The sequence below is a fragment of the Gracilinanus agilis genome, chromosome 3, assembly GCF_016433145.1.
Source record: "Gracilinanus agilis isolate LMUSP501 chromosome 3, AgileGrace, whole genome shotgun sequence".
Taxonomy (NCBI): domain Eukaryota; kingdom Metazoa; phylum Chordata; class Mammalia; order Didelphimorphia; family Didelphidae; genus Gracilinanus; species Gracilinanus agilis.
Window position 1 is genome coordinate 487,429,802 of NC_058132.1, and position 20,230 is coordinate 487,450,031.

The window sequence follows — 20,230 nt, forward strand, 5'->3', positions numbered from 1 at the left end:
AGAGCAGTAAAGACTAGGCAACAGGGGTTAAGTGATTTACTTTGGGTCACATAGCTTGGACGCATCTGAGACCAGATTTGAACCCACATTTTCCCACCTAGCTACCCCTTAATAAACACTTTTAAATGTTACGAACTTTATTAATAAAACTCTAAAACTTTATGTTTTGTAAGCTTAAAACTACACTAAGCCCTTTGGGACATGTTGTTAGGTTTTTCCATTTGATTCTTATAACAATCCTGCAGATGAGGAAAGAGTCTGAGAAAGCTTAAGACATTCAACTAGCTTAGTTAAGTGAAAAACTCAGGATTTGAACTCGGGTTTTCTTGGCTCTGAGTCCAACACTGTATATAAACTTCCCCACCCAGGGGCCAGTGAACAGCAGCCAATTTAACAATTTAAAGGAGGACGCGTTATTTTGGGTTTTATTCCAAGATGAGGCAACTTTCCCATTTCCCCTTCTCTCTGGCACAATTTGAAACTTCAGCGTCTTCAGTGGTCCGCAGAATGGAGTGTGCTGTGCCAAACAACCGTTTCAAGCGGATCTTCCTTGGAGAAAGCGTCTCAGCAGTTTCCTCTGTCCTGGTAACAAAGTTGACTTCGGGGTAGGGATGCCACCATGAAGACCTCGGATCTCTTGGTCCTGACTTCGTCTTGGCTCTTGGGGATGGGGGAGGAGTTGAGTCCGAAGGCGGCAGTGCTTTGGGGGCCTGTTAGATTTGGAGCTGAAGGCGGGGTGACTTGGGGCGCCTTGGGGCTAGGCCCACCCCATGAGGACCGGGAATTTCGAACAGGATTTTCGAAAGGTAGTTGCTGAAGAATGCTGAAGAACGCGCTTGGAGGAGCAAGGGAGCGCACTGGGAAAGGGAACAGGGAGGAGAGAAGGGGAAAGGCTCTGGGGCAGGGTTGGGGGGAGAGGGGCAGCGCGGCTCCCCGGGGCTGCAGGAGACTACGGATCGCTGTGGGCAGACAGGCTTGGGCGTCCTGGAAGAGACCCAGCATTCCGTCCCCATCAGGGCACATGCCGCAGGGGCACACTAATGCGCACAGACGCTAATCACGCAGGCTCTGAAGGTGTCCCTCTGAGAAATCACAAAGGAGTAGGATTTGACCAGACATTGGGAAGGTCTATTACTAGTAACGCAGGGGACCCACTGTGTGATTTGGGATCTTGTTCAGTGACCATGAAGTTGCTATTTAATTCCTCTGAACTCTTACAAATGCTCAGCAAGATGAAGCGACTTGCCCAAGGTCGCACAGGTACTGGAACAAGGGTCTATAAATAAATACAACGATAGTTCAAAGCAGGGATGTCATAATTAACTACTAGGGTAATATTTATTACTATATTATTCCTGCACATGAATATATATATATATATATATATATATAATATTATTATGTTAACCCTGCTGTTGCTACCTCCTTCCTGGGATGTTGTAAATCTCAAATGGAAAATAATATCATTATTATAATAGTTAACATTTATTTAGCACTTACTGTGTGTAGAGTACTATGCTAAATACTTTACAATTATTATCTCATTTAATCCTTGCTCTATCTGGTAAGGTGGGTGCTATTATCTCCATTTTCCAGATGGGGAAACTGATGTTGTGACTTGCCCTGGGTCACACAGCTAGTAAGGGGCTGAGGCTGGATTTGAACTCAGCTCTCCCTGACTTCATGCTCTAACCATTGAGCCACCTAGATACTTTATCTGTAAAATGCTGGGATTCATTCAAGGAGAGCAAGAAAAGGCACCATTTACATCAAAATATTTTCAGCAGCATGTTTTGTAGTGGAAAGTATTGGAAACAAAGTAGATGCCTATAAATGGGAAATGGCCAAAGAAGTTGTAAAATGTTGACTGTAATGAAATCTTTCCCAGTTCTGAAACAACTAAAACAGAGGATGGGAAGGCTTATGAGAACTGATGCTAAGTTAAGAAGAAACAAATAAACAGTGTACACACGTTCACATCAAAAATAGCAACAAAATACTGGGTAATTAATTCTAAATCTCATACCTAGCTTCAAAAAAGAGATTTGAGAATACATTTTCCACTTTGCTGAGGTAAGAGATGATGAGTGTAGAATGCTGCCTATGTTGGATTAGATTGGTGTGTTGGTTAGTTTTGCTGAACTTTCCCCTTTTCTTTTTTTCTTTTTGTTTTATTAGAAGAGATGGCTTTTGGGAGAGAGCACAGGGAATGCCATATTGGAAGATAAAACAGTAGAGAGTGAGCTTTTGCTGGCTCCTCTCAGCTGACTTACAATATAGACTGAGGGCAAACCAATCAGCCATCTGAATTCCAGTCCAGTTAATTAGGCTGGAAGAATCTCTTTGCTTGAGCACTGGCCAACAGGTGATAGTTTGGTGGGTTTTGGGGGGAGTTTTTTAGCCACAGAATTTGAATGGTAGCCTGAAGTAATGGAAAGGAGATTGGATTCAGATTCCAAGAAATCTGAAAATCCTGGGGTCTTATGAAGTCATTAAAACATGTACTAATAGGAGGAGAGGCAATGAAATGTATTGGTGGAGGGATGAAAGCACAAATCTTTCTGTTATTGGAGTGAGAATATTATTAACAAGGATCATTTAACAGATATTTCCCGAGTATTTTTTTGCATTTTTCTTTAAAACAAAGTATTGGTTCCAAGGCAGATTAGTAAGGGTTAGGCAGTGGGGGGTGGGGGTGTTAAGTGACTTGCCAGGGTCACACAGTTAGGGTATATCTGAGGCAAGATTTGAAACCAGGACCTTCTGTCAGTAGGCCTGGCTCTCAATCCACTGAGCTATCTAGCTTCCCCCCTCCACTTACTGAATCACTGAATTTGGGGGAGGAAGGGAATGTAAATAACTCCAGACCCCCTGATTCAAAGCTCAAAGGACTGTTAGGTGTCATCCAATTTTACTCTGATGCTCAGAGAGATTAGCTGACTGACTTGCTTAAGGGAATATAATAAGTATCAGAGTTTGGATCTGACTCCAAAGTTTTTGATTCCAAATCCAACATTTCCCATTGTACCACCTTGCCTCCTCTTGCCCCTGCATCCATGATCTACTTGAAAAGAAAATACTGAGAAAATGAGAATTGAATAAAATAAAATGCCAGATGTCTTTTTTGGTGACTGTAGTGTCCAATTAGAATTATAGGTAATACATGTTAAGAGCTAGGTGGCCCAGTGGATAGAGAACCAGGCCTAGAAATGGGAAGTCCTGGATTCAAATTTGACCTCAGACACAACCTAGCTGTGTGATTCTGGGCAAGCCACCTAAATTTAATTGTCTACTAGCCCTTACTGCTTTTCTTCCTTGGAATTGATACTTAGTATAGATCCTAAGATAGAAAGTAAGGTGGTTTTTTTTTTCCTCTCTAAAATAAGTGTTAGAGAATTCCTTAAAACCTTCTGTACTGAAATGGTGAAGGAAGGTAGAGCACCAACCATCCCCCAAGCCTCCTTTAGAGAGGGCAGAACTTGGACTTTGTCACGCATTCCACTTTGCATATACAACTCAATTCTATGGACTAAGATGCCCCTAGTTCCCAGTCTCTCTCCCTGTTTTCTACTTTTGCCTCTCATATGCTGTCTTATTTCTATCCCCAGTGCTTAGCACAGTGCCTGGTACATAGTAGTTGCTTAATAAATGTTACTGAATTGAGATTTCATGGATCAGTGAGGCTTAAGAGGATGGGCACTGGGGTACAAAGAAGTTTTTTGCCAACACTACTTCACTGAGTAATAGAAAAGAAGGATAACAGGTACATATCATTCAATTTCTTGAATATAAGGGAAAATAGAGCTCATCCTGAGGGCAGCTAGATGGCCCAGTGAATAAAGTACCAGGCCTGGAGTTAGGAAGACTTACTTACTTTTTGCCTCAGTTTAATCATCTGCAAAATGAACTGAAAAAGGAAATGGCGAACCACTACATTATCTTTGCCAAGAAAACCCCAGACGGGGTTGCAAGGAATTAGACATGACTAAAAAACAACTGAACAACAGAGTCCACTGGATGGAGCCTATTCCATGGCTGAGTTGATAAAATAATGTTGCCGCCCAAAGGCATAAATGGTATGGCCAACGAAAATGTGTCACATGAATTTTTTTGTGGCCATAGATGGGTTTACAATAGCCAATCTTAATCATGATGACTAGTTTATCACCAGTAGAAATTATAGAGGGGTAATCCTTGAGGATCCAGGACTTGGTGATCAGTTATGTAAGGAAGGGGTAGAAAATGCAGCATATCACAGTTGGCTGGTAAAAATTTAGCAGCTACCAAAAACATTGCAGGACATGATTTGGTGGCTAGAATTAGAAACCAAAAACTCATTTTTCAATAATTGGCAAATATCCTTACTATAAGTACATATTTTAAAATATCCTTGAATATTCAACCAGTACATTCCACTGGCACTTGAATTAATATTCAATATAAATTAATTAATATTTCAGACTTAGCTATTGTACATATAAACCCAGATGTAACACTGGTTTATAAAACCTAAGGAGAGGAGGTAGAATCCAGATGGCAGAGTAAAGGCAAGTAAAGTTTGAATATCTCTGAGAATCCTCTCTAACCAACCATAAAATAATGCTTCAAAACAAATATTGGAGTGGCAGAACCAACAACAGGTGGAGAGAGGCAATTTTCTTGCAGAAAACAACTTGGAAGGTAGGCAGAGAAGGTCTGTTTCACTGGGCTGAGAGAGTGACCACAGCCAATAGCATCCCTTCACTGTTTGAGATTCTGAACCCTGGCCCAAGCCAATATGGACACCTCAAGACCCTGCCTAAGCCAATATCAGAGCACCTTCATATCCACCTCTTGAAGTCCCAAGCCTCAGTGAAAGCCCAGGGTGAGGCCCTGATCCCCAGCTTAAGGTAGCTTACAGTGTGCTGGACCCTGAAAGTCATCAGCTTGAATAAGGACCTGGGAAAGACTGAATCAGCAGTGGGAGGCTTCTTCCAGAGCTCTCAGTCCTTAGGCCATCATGCCACCTTGGAAGATATGAAACTTGCAGAAATCCAGAACAAGAGCTTAGGGTAGCTGATGTAAAGGTGAAAATTAATGGTAGGACAATAATTTTATGAAATTATGTGGTCGCCAATATTTATTATATCTTGAGTCAGAAATTTATTCACAAAAATAGAGGGGAAACAGTAAAGTAGAGAAATGTGAAAGAGGTTAGAGAAAATACCGATACTTAGTCCTCAGCCAGGAGGGACGGTAGTGAGTAACTACAAGGCCTCTTCCAAGATGGAAGCTAGTCTCTTAGGAAACTAGGAAGGGAGTCAGCCTTTCACTCACCCAATGAAGGTAGTCCAGGAGTCAGAGTCTAAGTTGAAGCCGCAGTCTCCAGTGAAGCTCCTTCAAGACTGTTTCCAGAAGACCCTCTCTTTAGACTATCTTCTCAAAGACAATCTGCCTCAAACTGAAGGATTTTGTGGCTTTTATGGTAGCTTCTTGTCCCTTCCCCTCTTCACAGGGGCCAATCTCAGTTTCCAAATTGCCTCAGGGAGGCAATGTCCATGGGATTGACTTCTCACCTTCTAAAGCTTAAGTTCTCATCTAAGGGTTTGAATTTTCTAAAATTCATCTTCTGGAGAGGTGAATACTCATTCTGACTGAGTTTCTGAGGGTGTGAATTCACTAAGTGGTTTGCAAGCTCTTTCACCTAGTTCAAGCTTGTGTCATGTACAAATGGAGATTTTGAACCTTGGACTTCATCTCTCATAAAGTCCCTTAGTTTTCCCAAAATTCCCTTTAATCTCTCTTGTACCTCCATGTTTGTGTGATCAAGTTATCGTTTTATATTTGGCTATAGCTCCTCTCTCTTGCTCTTTTGCTCCTGGGAGCAGGCTGGGTGAGTTTAGCACCTTTTCCCTCTAGTTTTTTTTAATGTTAGTTCATTATTAATAAAAAAAACTTTATAAAATAAAATATTTAGTTACTGAATATTACTTTTAAAATCCACAGTTGATTCAATCAAAAGGTGGACAAAGAGTTAATCTGGTCTTCACAATCTAGTGAGGTACTTAAGTTAGTGTTAACATGTAAATGCCCCAAAGGAAGGGCTGAACAGGCCCAAGAGTAACCCAGGTAAGGGAGGTGGTGGGGGCTGGGAGTGGGGGCGAGGGGGAAACAATCAAGTCAAAGTTTGGGGTTAGAAGGACCTCAGTTGCTGGTGACAACTAAGTGCGATTTATTGAATGAATACATAGGCTTATAAAGGCAGAAACCACAAGGAATTTTTCTCATGAAGATTCAAGCAACTTTCTCAAAACAAGGTAGCCTTGAGAGATGAGCCTTGAGCAAGGAACTGAAGGTGGGGGTAACCAGGGACATAAGAGGAACTGAGAAAGGGGAGAAGCAGGTGCTGATAAAACATGTTTTTCTGTCTGGAGAAAAGGTTTGGGAAATAAGCCTGGGAAAAGAAGCCTGGGAAAGGAGTATTGCCTCAAATCAGCAACTTGTAGAGAAAAGTGGAAACTGAGGGAATCAGCTATTTTGTTGGTGGGAAATGTGGAAACTGAGGGGTCTTAGGCCTTAGTCAGACCTTGGACCTCACCCGTAATCAGGGGTCAACAGACCTTTGCCTTTTCAGACCCTGACACCTCAGTCCCTAACATTAACTCAGGATAGACAATAGAGTAAAGAATTCTCTTTCACACTGAAGTTTAAGAGAATGCCCTCTCTACCATGAGAACAGAATTCACTTCTGAGAGAAAAAGAAAAGTCAAAAAAAGAGCAAACATTTAAAAAAAAACCTAACCATAGAAAAGTATTATGGAGATAAGGAAGAGCAAGGCAAAAACTCTGAAGGGGACAATGAGATCAAAGCTTCTACATGCAAAACTTTAAAGAAAAATAGGAATTGGTCTCAGGTCCTGAAAGAGTTCAAAAAGTATTTCAAAAATCAAATAAAGGAACAGGAAAAATGGAAAAAAGAAATGAAAATAATGCAAGAAAGAGTCAACAGCTTGGACAAGGGGGGCACAAAAAACATTGAAGAAAATAACATCTTAAAAGGCATAAAATCTTGAGGATATTTGTTTTAGTAGTTGTGACTATACCAAATACAAAAAGTCTCTAAGATGAATGGAGCAAAAAGTTTCCAAAGTACACAGATCTAGTAAAAGAAATCAAAAAAGTAATTTGGGAATGGGATGAGGCATATATGTATGTCTGCCTGCTTCTACTGGAGTTGAGGATACTTTCAGTGAACCTGTGGAAGGTAAGCTTGAATTCTAGTATGTTTATTCAACTACAAAAGACAGTTATTTTATCCACTGGTGCAGCTTCAGTGAATTAAATATGTATTATTTTAAAATTTTAAGCATTATTTTATTTCCCCAAACATTAAATTTAAAAAAGGAGAATAATTGTCCCAAGATTGTTTCAATGTGAATTCAATTGAACAAGATGAATAACTTTCAATAGTAATAACAATAACAATCTATATGGGGATTGTTGTTGTTAAACCCTTTCAGTGGTATCTGACTCTCTGACCCCATTTGGGATTTTCTTGGCAAAGATATTGGAGTGGTTTGCCATTTCCTTCTCCAGCTCATTTATATATATATATGAGGAGCTGAGCCAGACAGGATTAAGATAGGGTCACAAGCAAGTAAATGTCCAAGGTCAGATTTGAACATGAATCTTCCCAATTCTGAGCCCAGTGTTCTATGTACTATGACACATCTTTGATAAGATATCAAGCATGCAAGCTTTCCCAAAAGATATTTAATGAGCCACATCTTTACTACCTCATAATTGATTAAAATATATACAGAATATAATAATTGTTATGCTTAATGTTTGTTGATTTTAAGGGCTCTTTTACAACAAGATGTCTCCCATTCATTGACCAAAATCATTCAAGATTCTTTTGTAGATGGAATAATAGGAATGTTCCATTATCCTCTGATAATAAATATCAGTTGAGGCATAAACTAGGAAGACGTATGCTCAAAAAAAATATATTCACCACTATGATGGAAGAGAACCAGTACAGAGTCCTGGTCAATTTGAGATCCTCCAGATGCTCCTTTTTGTTGGTGACATAGCATCAAATCTCAAGATTTGGCAGAGCCTCCAAAAAGAGATCCGTGATCACTCAAAGAATTTTGGCTTTTCCATCCACAGAGGAAAGCCCAAATGAATGAAGGATATCTAGCATTACATTTTCAAAAAGACTTAATTAATAGCATATATCTCTGGAACAGACAATAAAGACCTTGAGGGAGGCCCAGAGCTGAAAGAGGGAGAAAGAGAAAATACTGGATTGTTTTCAACAAACTGAAAGCTCTTTCCCTGGTCTCCAAGCTTCCCATCACAACAAAAGTCCATCATTTCATCAACATTCCACCTAGGTTGCTATAGAATACCACTTCCCAAGGTGAATGGTGGGTGTGAACAGGCTGCAACATGTAACTCTGAAGAGTAGGAGAAAAGGATGTTATCCAAAAATAGTATGATGGAAAGAGAAAATGAGCTGGTTGTGTGGTGAAAATAGGAGAAAACAGGTAGCTAGTCTAAATACTCCTACAGTTTCCTTAAGATGTCAGGAAAATCAATTGGGGAATGGTTGAACAAATTGTGGTGCATGTTGGCGATAGAATACTATTGTGCTATAAGAAATAAGCAAAATGATTTCAGGAAAAAGCTGGAAAGATCTGCAGGATCTGATGAAAAACAAAATAAACAGAACTGGGAGAACATTGTATACAACAACAGCAATAATGGATGATGATTTTCTGTGAAAATTTGGCTACTCTCAGCAATGCACTGATCTGGAACAATCCTGAAAGATCTATGATGGGAATGCACTCTACCTCTAGAGAAAGAACTGTTGGAGTCGTCTTTCACATCAGTGTATTTATGGTTTTATTGGGGGGATTTGGTTATGTATGACTTTGCTCTTATAACAATGACCAAAATGAGTGTGTTTTGCATGACAATAAATAAGGAGAGCCTTGTAAAAATAAAAGGCAAACTGTAAAACTAATAAAGCAATGGACTGATTATGGGTTATAAACAGATTTCTGATACTCTGCTTGCAAAGTATCTTCAGTTTATTTCAATGAAGTGAAGCTCATAAGTGAACTTCCCTTCAGGGCCAGGCACAAGGATGCTAAAGAGACTCTTGTTCTAGAAGAATAAGCTATTTGTTGAAAATATAAGGATAAAAAGGATTTCTAACTCTAAGGGATTCTAACTCCACCCAAATAAAACCCCCTGGTTCTGCAAGGAACCACTTTCTCCTGTTTCCACAGGCTACACTGATCCTTCCTGATCTGACTAACTCAAATGTTTACTATTCTACATAAACTAACACTATTATCCTTATAATTCTTAACTTCACCTTAAAGTTATAAAAATAACAAAGGCTAGCTGGTTGAGTCTCAACAAGAAACAAGTTGGAACTCTGAGCCTTAACAGACTCAGAGTCCAAACCAAAGACCAGAGTTTTCTTTTCAGAGTTAAAACAATCTATAAGACAGTAATATATAGTCAATAGTGTTTCCCAAGTTGGAAAAAAAATAACCACTAAGCTCCTTCAGGTCTTTCCCTCTTTTCCTTCTACCTCAGATAGAGAGAGAGAGAAAAAGAAGTCACCTCCTCCAAGCCCCCAGAGAGAGTCTCTGTGAGTGACTCTGCCAACTGCCAGAGACCAACTGCCACTCCCAGAGAGAATAACTGTCACAGAAAAACCGTTAGACTTGAAATTGACACTCTATCTCAGCTCTGTTTGAAATTCCAATTTTTTTCTCAAGTCAGCTTCTCTACTTCTTATCTCTAAATTGATATAACAAGATTTACTTTCTAATATCATCCTTATAGCCTCCAGTGTATTGGGTGCTCCCAGTATCAGATTTTTGGAATGATATGGCTAAGATAAGGAGGCCATGGATGAATTTTAATCTGCATTTACTCCCTGTAACAATAATAATAATATAATAATTCCCTGAAGATGCTTGCAGTGAATCTGAAGAAGGCAAACTTACGTATTTTTTTCAATTACAAAAAAACCCTCATCATCTTATCCACATGCACAACAGTATTCAAATTATGAGATATAAAAGAATAATAGCAGAATAGCTACTTGTTTTTAGAGCACTGTCATTTGAACTTTATGAAAAAAGATAAGTAGAAAAAAAACAGAGGGCAACTAGATAGTTCAGTGGATTGAGAGCCAGACCTAAAGGTCCTAGGTTCAAATCTGACCTTAGATGCTTCCTAGCTGTGTGACCCTGGGCAAGTCACTTAACCCCCATTGCTTATCCTTTACCATTCATCTTCTCTCTTGGAATCCATGCACAGTACTGATTTTAAGATGAAAGGTAAAAGATTTTTTTTAAAGAAAGAAATAACAATAATAATTTTATTTCACATTTGTATATTTTGAGGCTTTTCAAAAGCTCTTTCCAAACAATAGCTTTAAAGGGTGAGCAGTGCAAGTATTATTATCCTTACTTTACAAATGAGAGAACTGAGACCTTGAGAGGAGAAATGATTTAGCCTGGACCATGCAGTGTCTGAAATGAGATTCAGCATCAGGCTTCCTGACTCTTTAAGTCAAGGAGTTAAATTCATTTTAAAAAATGTATTTCTCCATTAAAACTTAAATAAGATGTCACACTAAGACATCAAACTGTGAGATTTTCTTCATGAAATGTAATGATCTCATTGCACTTACATTTATCTTTGTCTCCACTTTTTTGGTAGAAATATCAGCAATGGCAAAGAAATCACTGGTGATTGATGTGGATGCTGGGGTAGATGATGCCATTGCACTAATGATGGCTCTGGAAGCTCCTAATGTTGAAGTCCTGGGGATCACTTGCTGTTTTGGGCATACTTCAGTGGATAACGTGTGTAAAAATGTCCTCTGGGTGTTACAAAAGTGTAACAGCTTACAGGTAATTTATTTGCCTTCCAATTTTTGCAAATGATAAAATGTTTATCCCTAATAATGAAATAAAATTTTTTCACTTACTGAAAATCCATCTTCTCTCCCTTTCACCTCTTTGGTTTTCATTGGCATAAAGAATGACAATGCATGTTTTTGTATTGAAGGGTTCTCTCTAATGATTATGTCGTCTTGTAGGCATGATTTATGATTGAATGTATTTTTCATGTTTAACATACAAATGGTGTACAATGGATTCTTTCCAGTCTCTTCCACCCTCCCTCCCCAGCCCACTTACAGCTTTGACCTCAACTTACTTCACTGAGATTTGAGGCCATTTGACTCTCAACTCATTTCCTTCATTCCTTACACTTTTCTCAACATCATCACCTACCTTTTCCTCACAGAATAGGAAGTATCTCTGCTTTTCTAAGGCAATCTGTTTTCTTTTCTTTACCTTAGCTTTTGTCTTAGAATTAATTAGAATGATTCTGTGGCAGAAGAGAGGTAAGGGCTAGGAAATGGGGGTTGTGACTTGCCCAGGGTCACCCAGCTAGGGAATAGAGTCTGAGGCCAGATTTGAACCCAGGACCTTCATCTCTAAGGTCTGGCTCTCACTCCATTGCACCACTTAAGGCCATTTTATCCTTGAACCTATTCCTTACTCCTTTTCCCAAAACCTTGCTCCCAGGTCATTTTCTCTTTTTTAATCTCCCTCTCAATTTTAGCTCCTTCTAATCTACCTCAATGTGATCAGATTTCCCCAGATCTGACCCACCTCTCCACTCAACTGCTTACCTTTTTGGAGAAGATATCTCTTTATTGCTGTGGACAGAAGAGGGTCTAGGTTCAGTGGCCACTGAAGAGAAACAGAATACTATGGTGAAAAGAGCTGTGATCTAGCAGGAAAAATAATTTTATTAAACTAATAGAAAGGATAAGTGAGAGGTTAAGTTTCTCACAGGAGGGCAAAGTCCCAGAAGCATCACAGGAGAGCAAGTTAGCTGGATGGAGAGCTCCCAGAGTCATGAATCTTATCCTGAACTAGGCTAGAGCAGCACTTTTTATTTGAAATTGAGTTCTGTGTCTAGGAACAGCTCACTGATTAGTTAGAGCTCAATAGGTGACATCTAATGGTTTAACACCTGTTTGTTAAACAACATATAAGGACAAATAAGATGATTCTGGACTCAGGCAAAGATCTGAGAAACCTTCTGTCGAATATCTCTTTACATAGATAATGTTTAGTCAATTAGTTCATGACCCCATTTGGGATTTTTTTTGGCAAAGATAATAGAGTGGGTATTGTCATGTCCTTCTCCAGCTCATTTTACAGATGAAGAAACTGAGGCAAATTCGGTTAAGTGACTTGCCCTGGGTCACACGACTAGTAAGTGTCTGAGTCCAGATTTGAACTGAGGAAGATCTTTCTGACTCCAAGCCTAGTACTCTATCTACTGCACCATCTAGCTGCCCTTCATGGGTCATAGATAACATCTGCAAAATTCCCTATCTACTAGAAGTAGTCCCAATGCAATTTTTTTTTGCATAGTTGGGAGAGGTGCTACCATCTCCCCCACTCTTCTGAAATGGCAATCTCCAAGGTCACCAATGACAGAGTAAAACAAAATTCTGTTTTAGTCAACTTGGATTAAAAATGTACAATTAAAAAATGTATAATTATAAGAAATCCCATTGAATTTTAGACAACTTACTGGACTTCTTCACCACCTTCAGTTTCCTGTAGCTATTATGTTCTGGCATCTCTATTTTATACAGAGATGAAAAATCTTTTTAGAAAGCTAAATAATGTACATCAAAAGACACAAAAAGTCAGTTTTTAGGAGAAATCAAAGCTAATAGTAGTCATATTTAAAAATACTCTGAATCACTAATAATGAGAGAAATGTAATTAAAATAACTCTGAGGTACCATCTCTTTCACCTATAAGACAACAGAAAAGGAAAATGACAAATGCTGGAGATGTGGGAAAATATAGGTATCCTCATGCATTATTGGTACTATGAATTAGTTGATTTTGGAGAACAATTTTGAACTACGCCCAAAGGCTATAAAACTGTGCATACCCTGTGGCCCAGCAATGCCATTATTAGATCTATAACCCAAGGAGATCAAAGAAAAATGAAAAGGACCCATATGTACAAAAATATTCATAACAGCTCTTTTTGTGATGACAAAAAATTGGAAGCTGAGCAGATGCTCCTCATTTGAGGAATGGATGAACCAGTTATGGTATCAATGTGATGGAATACTATTGTGCTGTAAGAAATGAAGGGATGGTTTCAGAAAAATCTAGGAAGACTTTATATGAATTGATGCAAAGTGAAGTAAGTAGATCTAGAACAATCTCCATGGTAACAGCAACACTGAAAAGACAAACAACTATGACAGACTTAGGAACTCTGTTCAGCACAGTGATCTACCACAACTTGAAATAACTCATGATATAAAAAACTTTTCACCTCCAGATAGAGAACCAATGGACTCAAAATACATATTAAAGTATATATTTTCTTCATTTTTCTTTTTGAATATGGCTAATGAAGAAATGTGTTTTCCATGTTTTCTTTGTGTAATGGGTATTATACCTCTTGACTGCTCAAATGGGTTGAGGTAGGGAGAGAATTTGAAACTGAAGACAAAAATTGTTTTAAATTTAAAAGAAAGCTAAATATAATTAGCAAATCATAAGCCAAAATGACTTTGTTAGAAGTAAGTTTATTTGGTACCTCTTGTTTTTACAACAGAATCATGTATTGAGATAACCTCCTCCTACCTTCATGCTACCAGTACCTCCAGCATTAAACTTTTCCTTGTAACAAAGCAATATATTCAAGCCATACCAACCAATCCAGTGGCCACATTTGATAATCTGTGCAGCATTCTGTACCTGTAGTTTTCCATCTCTCTGCTGAGATAGGCATGCATGTTTCATTATCTGTTAACCAAGAACATTTTCTGAGTACATTTGAGTTACTTAAGAATTTAGTTTCCTTTGTGCATTTCTTTGTTTTTGTAATAATGGTATAATTTGTTCTATTTCACTCTGCATCAGGTCATAAAATCTTTCTATGCTTCTCTGAATTCTTATCATTTCTGAAATTATTTGCTGGAACATAATTTTCCACTTCATTCATATGCCACAATTTACTTAGCCACTTTTCTTCTTCAATTAAATGGATACCTTCTTGTTGTTGGGCTTTTTGGGGGTTTATATAGAGCCATTATGTCTCTTTGATGGTACTTTTCTGTCTTTGATCTCCTCATGGACGTATATTCCCTGATATCCCCCAAGAATGGTATTCTCATTGGCAAAGGAAATTCAATTTAGTGAGTTTTCTCACATAATTCCAATTTGTTTCTCAGAAGGATTGGGCCAATTCACAGCTTTACTACCAGTCTATTAGTGCATCTGACTTCCTACAAACATGTTTATTCCAGTATTGACTGTTTCCATCTTAAATGACTTCATCAGAGATATTTTTTTCATTTAGATATCTAAAAATGCTTAAGAGTTTAGGTTCACATTAGGCTCTATGAACAATAAAAAACCAAATCAACTTTAGATTATCTAGGTGTTAGTTATCTATTTGTTGATTTAAGATTCATAGCTTATTCTCTCTACCACCCATTTTCCTTTTTTTGTGCTTATAAATTAACGGATTTGAGAGTGGAGATGAAAGCAGTATTGAAACAAGTGGCTTATCTACTCTGTGAACTAATATCCAATTTAAGCAACCTACTACAACTCTAAAGGACATGATGTAAAATGTCTACAAATGCCAGCTCTTCATACAAGGCAGAACACTATATTACGTACCATGGGCTAGAAAGATGAATTAGGTACAGCATCCCTTTCCTTGAAGGAATTAATCATCTATTAGGGGATCTAAGATAGCCTAAATTAGAATTTGATAAACATAATCTAGAAAAATACTATGCATCAGATCTGAGCTCATATTCAAGTTATAAGTTATAAGGGAAATATGATAATATATGTGACTTTTATTTATTATTAACAGTTTGGGGACTGTGACCACTACCTTATTTTTATCATCATTATTGTACTCTTTTCATTAATTTTAGATTCCAGTTTATCAAGGAGCTTCTTCCCCATTCCTTAATAATATGAAAAGTGATTCATTTTTTGGGAAAGATGGCTTAGGCGATGTTTCTGATGCAGATGCTCCAGGATTGGACAAACTCCAAGAAGAACATGCAGTACCTGCAATGATCCGAATGATTAGTCAACTACCTGGCCAGGTGATCATGTCACCGTAGATGGTGTCATTGCTCTTATTCTATCCCTCACTGTCTTGGATCATGTATCTGACTTTTTGCCCCTATGCCATTGTCATATTCTTGGTCTGGAGTTGGGAAGAATCCTCTTTCTGAGTTAAAATCTGGCTCCAGACATTTACTAGTTGTGTGAACCTGGGCAAGTCACTTAACCCTGTTTGCTTCAGTTTTCTCCTCTGTTGAATGAGCTGGAGAAGGAAATGGCAAACTACTCCAATATCTTTGCCAAGAAAAACCCAAATGGAGTCATGAAGAGTAAGATATGATCAAATGACTGACAATAACAATAACAACATAATCATCGTAGGAGGTAATCACTACCTTAATCTTTGAAGAGATTTTTGTCTTTAGCAGAAATTTTAATCAAAAACAACCACACTTCAAGTCATAATTGGCTACACTGGCTTATTTGTCTATATATTTTTTCTTTTTTTCTTTTTTAATCATCATTAGTTTTTTTATAGGTAACTTTAGTAGCCACCGCTCCTTTGACCAATCTAGCCCTGGCTGTGAAAATGGACCCAAGCTTTCCTATGAAAATTAAAAATCTGTTCATAATGGGAGGAAATATGAATTGTAAGTACATTAAAGTCTTTTAGTTGTCAATAGTTATTTATGGAACCCACAAAGGGTATATAGTAAAGTAATAGGTACTCTCAAGTGCATATATTCCAGAGGCCCAGAGGTGGGGCTTGAGTCAGGAAGACTCAATTTGAATTAAATTGAATCATCCTGAATTAAATTCAATTTAAAAACTCAATTTGAATTAAAATCCAGCCTCTGACTCTTAGATGTGTGACTAAGTCACTTAATGTCTTTTAGGCTCAGTATTCTCATGTATAAAATGGGGATAATAACAGCACCTACTTCCCAGAGTAGTTATGATTAAAACAACATTTTGTAAAGTCTTTGCAAAATGTAAAGTACTTTATCAGTCATTCAACTAGTATTTTAACACTTAGCACAGTGCTGGCACTATGCTAAATGCTATGTAAATTCCTATTTTTGGTTTTTCAATTGTTTTTAGTAGTGTCTGTCTCTTGTTGGCCCCATTTGGAGTTTTCTTAGCAAAGATACTGGAGTGGTTTGCCATTTTCTTCTCCAGCTCATTTTACAGATGAGAACATGGAGGTAACACAGGGTCTTGCCAGGGTCATACTGCTAGTAATAAGTGTCTAAGGCTGGATTTGAACTCGGGTTATCTGTCTCCCAGTCTGGTGCTTTATCCACTGCACCACCAAATTTCCCTGTATAAATGCTAGCTGGTTTTATTATTAAATAATGTTACTATACTACAACAATGTTGAACAAGGAAGACAAAACACACAAATGCAGTAAATCTAGATGTATTTTCAAATAAACTATATAAACTATTTTCAAACAATCTATATACATTGGTAAGGAAGAGTTTGAGTCAGGTGTTCATTGTTGTGTAGGATGACTGGGATTAAATGAGAATCTCCTAGAGAGAAAATGGACTGTGAATTAAGTTTCTGAAATGCCAATGAATATTTTTGGAGCCCTCATCCTATTGCTGTCCATCACAGCAATGGACAAAGACTTCTACTTTTTTTAAACCCTTCCCTTCCATCTTAGAATCTATGTTATGTATTGTTTCCAAGCCAGAAGAGCAGTAAGGGCTAGGCAATGGGGGTTAAGTGACTTGCCCAGGGTCACACTGCTAGGAAGTGTCTGAGGCCAAATTTGAAGAGAGGATCTCCCTCTCTAGGTCTGGCTCTCATTTCACTGAGCCACCCAGATGCACCCAAAAGATTTCTGTTTTTTAAAAATCGCTTAAGGTTTCTAAATGTACTAACATATTAGTATTCACAACCCAGAAAAGCAGTGGGATTAGGGAATGAAAGAGAAATCTACTACTACTACCTAACTGGATTTTTAAAGATTCTCACTCCTCTATTCTGTAGTTTGCGAAATACAATGAGTTAATAGATTGCAAATGCCAAGGACAATGATATAGATGACATATTTTTTTTGTTCTACAGTTAATAGGTAATTGTAAAAATAAGAATTTATACTGTATATTTTCATTTTTTTTTTTTAGCCAGAGGAAACATGGATACATGTTCTGAATTCAATTTTGCAGCAGATCCAGAAGCAGCTTACATCGTCTTAAATGAGTACATTTGCCCTACTTACATCGCAACTTGGGAATTTGTATGCATGCATGCATTGCCTTCCGTAAGATGCTACTTTAAAAAAATGTTTAATGGACTGATCTCTGTAGTAATTCACTGGAGATAAAAGAAGAGATGTGGTTAAGTGTAGGCTTAGTGAGGGAAAAAGGCATGGAAAAACCCTAAATTCCTTTTTTATTTATACTTTTCTCTCTTCCCAGGATGCCTTCCCTTCTGTCTGTAATAAAATAATTAAAATCTTGTTTTGTTAAATATATTAAAGTGTATATCAGTTTTTATTCACACACACACACACACACACACACACGAACTGTTGTTGGTAAACTAAAGCTTTTAGGGCCAAACTGGTTTAGACAATAGATGAAAATGGCTGGAAACAGACTAATACAACACTATTTTCTTTTACAGTAGGGAGAGTAAAAGTAAGAAATAGAAAACTAAACAGGAGATCTCATATTCCTAGCACTAATATTTTACTAAATAACCAACCCAACCAACTGTCCCTCACCGGACTTCTTCTTGCCTGAAACAGGCCTAACTTAAATATATTCACTATCTTGAAATATTAAATTCTATCTTATCTGCCTTACTCTAATTTATAAATATTCTTAATCCATAAATATATATATAAATCTTCATAGAAAGTTTGAAGCAATTTATCTCTCTTACTGAGCTCTCTGCCTGTGATTGGTTTTCACACAGGTTAGCTTAATTGCTCTTCAGAGCCCACTGTGGCTCAGAAGGGTAAAACTTCTTATCAGTAACCACACTCTTCTCGACTTTTTATGTCGAGCTCTCAAATAAAATTGTCTCAAAACACTAAATCTTCTTTCTTCATCTTAAATTTCTTTTTCTTTCTCTTCAATTGCTATCAATAGCGACCCCTGTCCTCTAACTGCCAGAGGAAAAAGGAGCCAAGTGTTCTTCCAGCTCCTTTTATGCTATATCCTTAAGGGATCCACAGCCAATTATTTTTCTCCTCACCACAAGGGGTTGGCTCAAATGTATAAACCTTTTTCTGAGCTGAAACCCTTGCTTCTGACTAGACACAATAGCCTAAATAAATTCTAATCCTAACATGTCTTTTTGTTAGATTTAAAAAAAACCAAACATTTAAACTTAACTTTTTTCTCCCTTGCCTGATTTTGTTTCAGGTCATTTATTTCATTTATTATCTACTAAGAGAACACATAGAGCTGTCCCATAAAAAAACTTACATTTTAATGCTCTCATTTTCATCCTCCTATCCTAAATAGAACATTTTCACACTTGTGCTTTGGTAGGACTTCATGGGCAATGAGATGCTGTCTTTCTTAAATGGCAGCATTTTTTCTTTGCCAGCAGAATCCTACAGATGAGCTAGGTTTGGGTTTTTTTTTGGGGGGGGGGTGGGAACAGATTCTGATATGAGGGTTCTTTGATTTCAGATTAAATTTAGCCATTGTGGCTAAGCAGAGAAAAGGAACGTAAGAAATTAATATCAGATTTTTAAAAATGCAACTTTACAAATACTAATTTATAGCTCTGAAACTAATACCTACCAAATTTTTGGAACAAATATTGCATTTCTTAAATGAAGATAAATTGTGTAAACACATACATATATTTAGATATATATTACATATATATNTTTTAATGCTCTCATTTTCATCCTCCTATCCTAAATAGAACATTTTCACACTTGTGCTTTGGTAGGACTTCATGGGCAATGAGATGCTGTCTTTCTTAAATGGCAGCATTTTTTCTTTGCCAGCAGAATCCTACAGATGAGCTAGGTTTGGGTTTTTTTTTGGGGGGGGGGTGGGAACAGATTCTGATATGAGGGTTCTTTGATTTCAGATTAAATTTAGCCATTGTGGCTAAGCAGAGAAAAGGAACGTAAGAAATTAATATCAGATTTTTAAAAATGCAACTTTACAAATACTAATTTATAGCTCTGAAACTAATACCTACCAAATTTTTGGAACAAATATTGCATTTCTTAAATGAAGATAAATTGTGTAAACACATACATATATTTAGATATATATCATATATATATATATATATATACATATATATATTTGTGGCATCCTCTCTTCTTGTTCTCTAGGAATTTTATGAGCAATGGATTTCACAAAATAGCAAAAAAGCTAAGTTTTTAAAAGAAATCAATGATCAGACTGTGGACGATTTAAAGGACACATGGAAATCTACCACACTGTTTGGGACACCGGGCTATCTGCCTTCTGATTGCTTTGCTGTAGCAGCTGCGATTGATGAGGACTTCATCACTAAAGCAATAGACTGTGCTGTATCTGTGGAATTGGCTGGCTTCCACACTCGAGGCATGATGGTTTTGGATACCGATGACAAGCTTAAGAAGAAAAACAAAGTTTCAATCATGATGGAGTGTAATATAGAAAAATTCAAGGCACTTCTGACAGATAGTTTGAAATGATGTTCTGTCTTTAATGAAAGATGCCAACGTCACAAGATATATTTGTTGTAATTATGGGTGTTTACTCCAAAGTACTGCATCCATTTTGGGGAGAGATATTGGGGAAGTGAGGTAAAGGGGTATGATTTATTGAAATAATATTTCCTTTCTTATTTTGGTTTATTTTCTAATTTGAATCTATAGTAATATAATGTCATAGTTCTCTTCAGAGCAAAATCTGTTTTAATGTATATCTTTGTTATATATTGCTGCTGTGAAATGATAAACAGTGGCATTGATATTTTTATAAGTTTTGACAACAATGCTTCTGTCCTATACTTTTTATTCAATAGCATTACAAGTTTTATGGACTGTATAAATCTATTTACTTTCACATTAAACTTGCAGGGCTGT

The 20,230-nt window shown here is 37.4% G+C and overlaps 1 protein-coding gene across 1 annotated transcript; it reads left to right on the plus strand.

The window, feature by feature from the left end:
• The first annotated feature begins 1,040 nt into the window (after window positions 1-1,040).
• On the plus strand, window positions 1,041-19,837 carry LOC123241743 (inosine-uridine preferring nucleoside hydrolase-like). Its single transcript, XM_044669297.1, has 6 exons — window positions 1,041-1,260; window positions 10,738-10,931; window positions 15,029-15,205; window positions 15,706-15,817; window positions 17,304-17,440; window positions 19,490-19,837. The coding sequence occupies exons 1-6, from the start codon at window positions 1,041-1,043 to the stop codon at window positions 19,835-19,837; spliced, it is 1,188 nt and encodes a 395-aa protein (XP_044525232.1).
• Window positions 19,838-20,230: the final 393 nt, after the last annotated feature.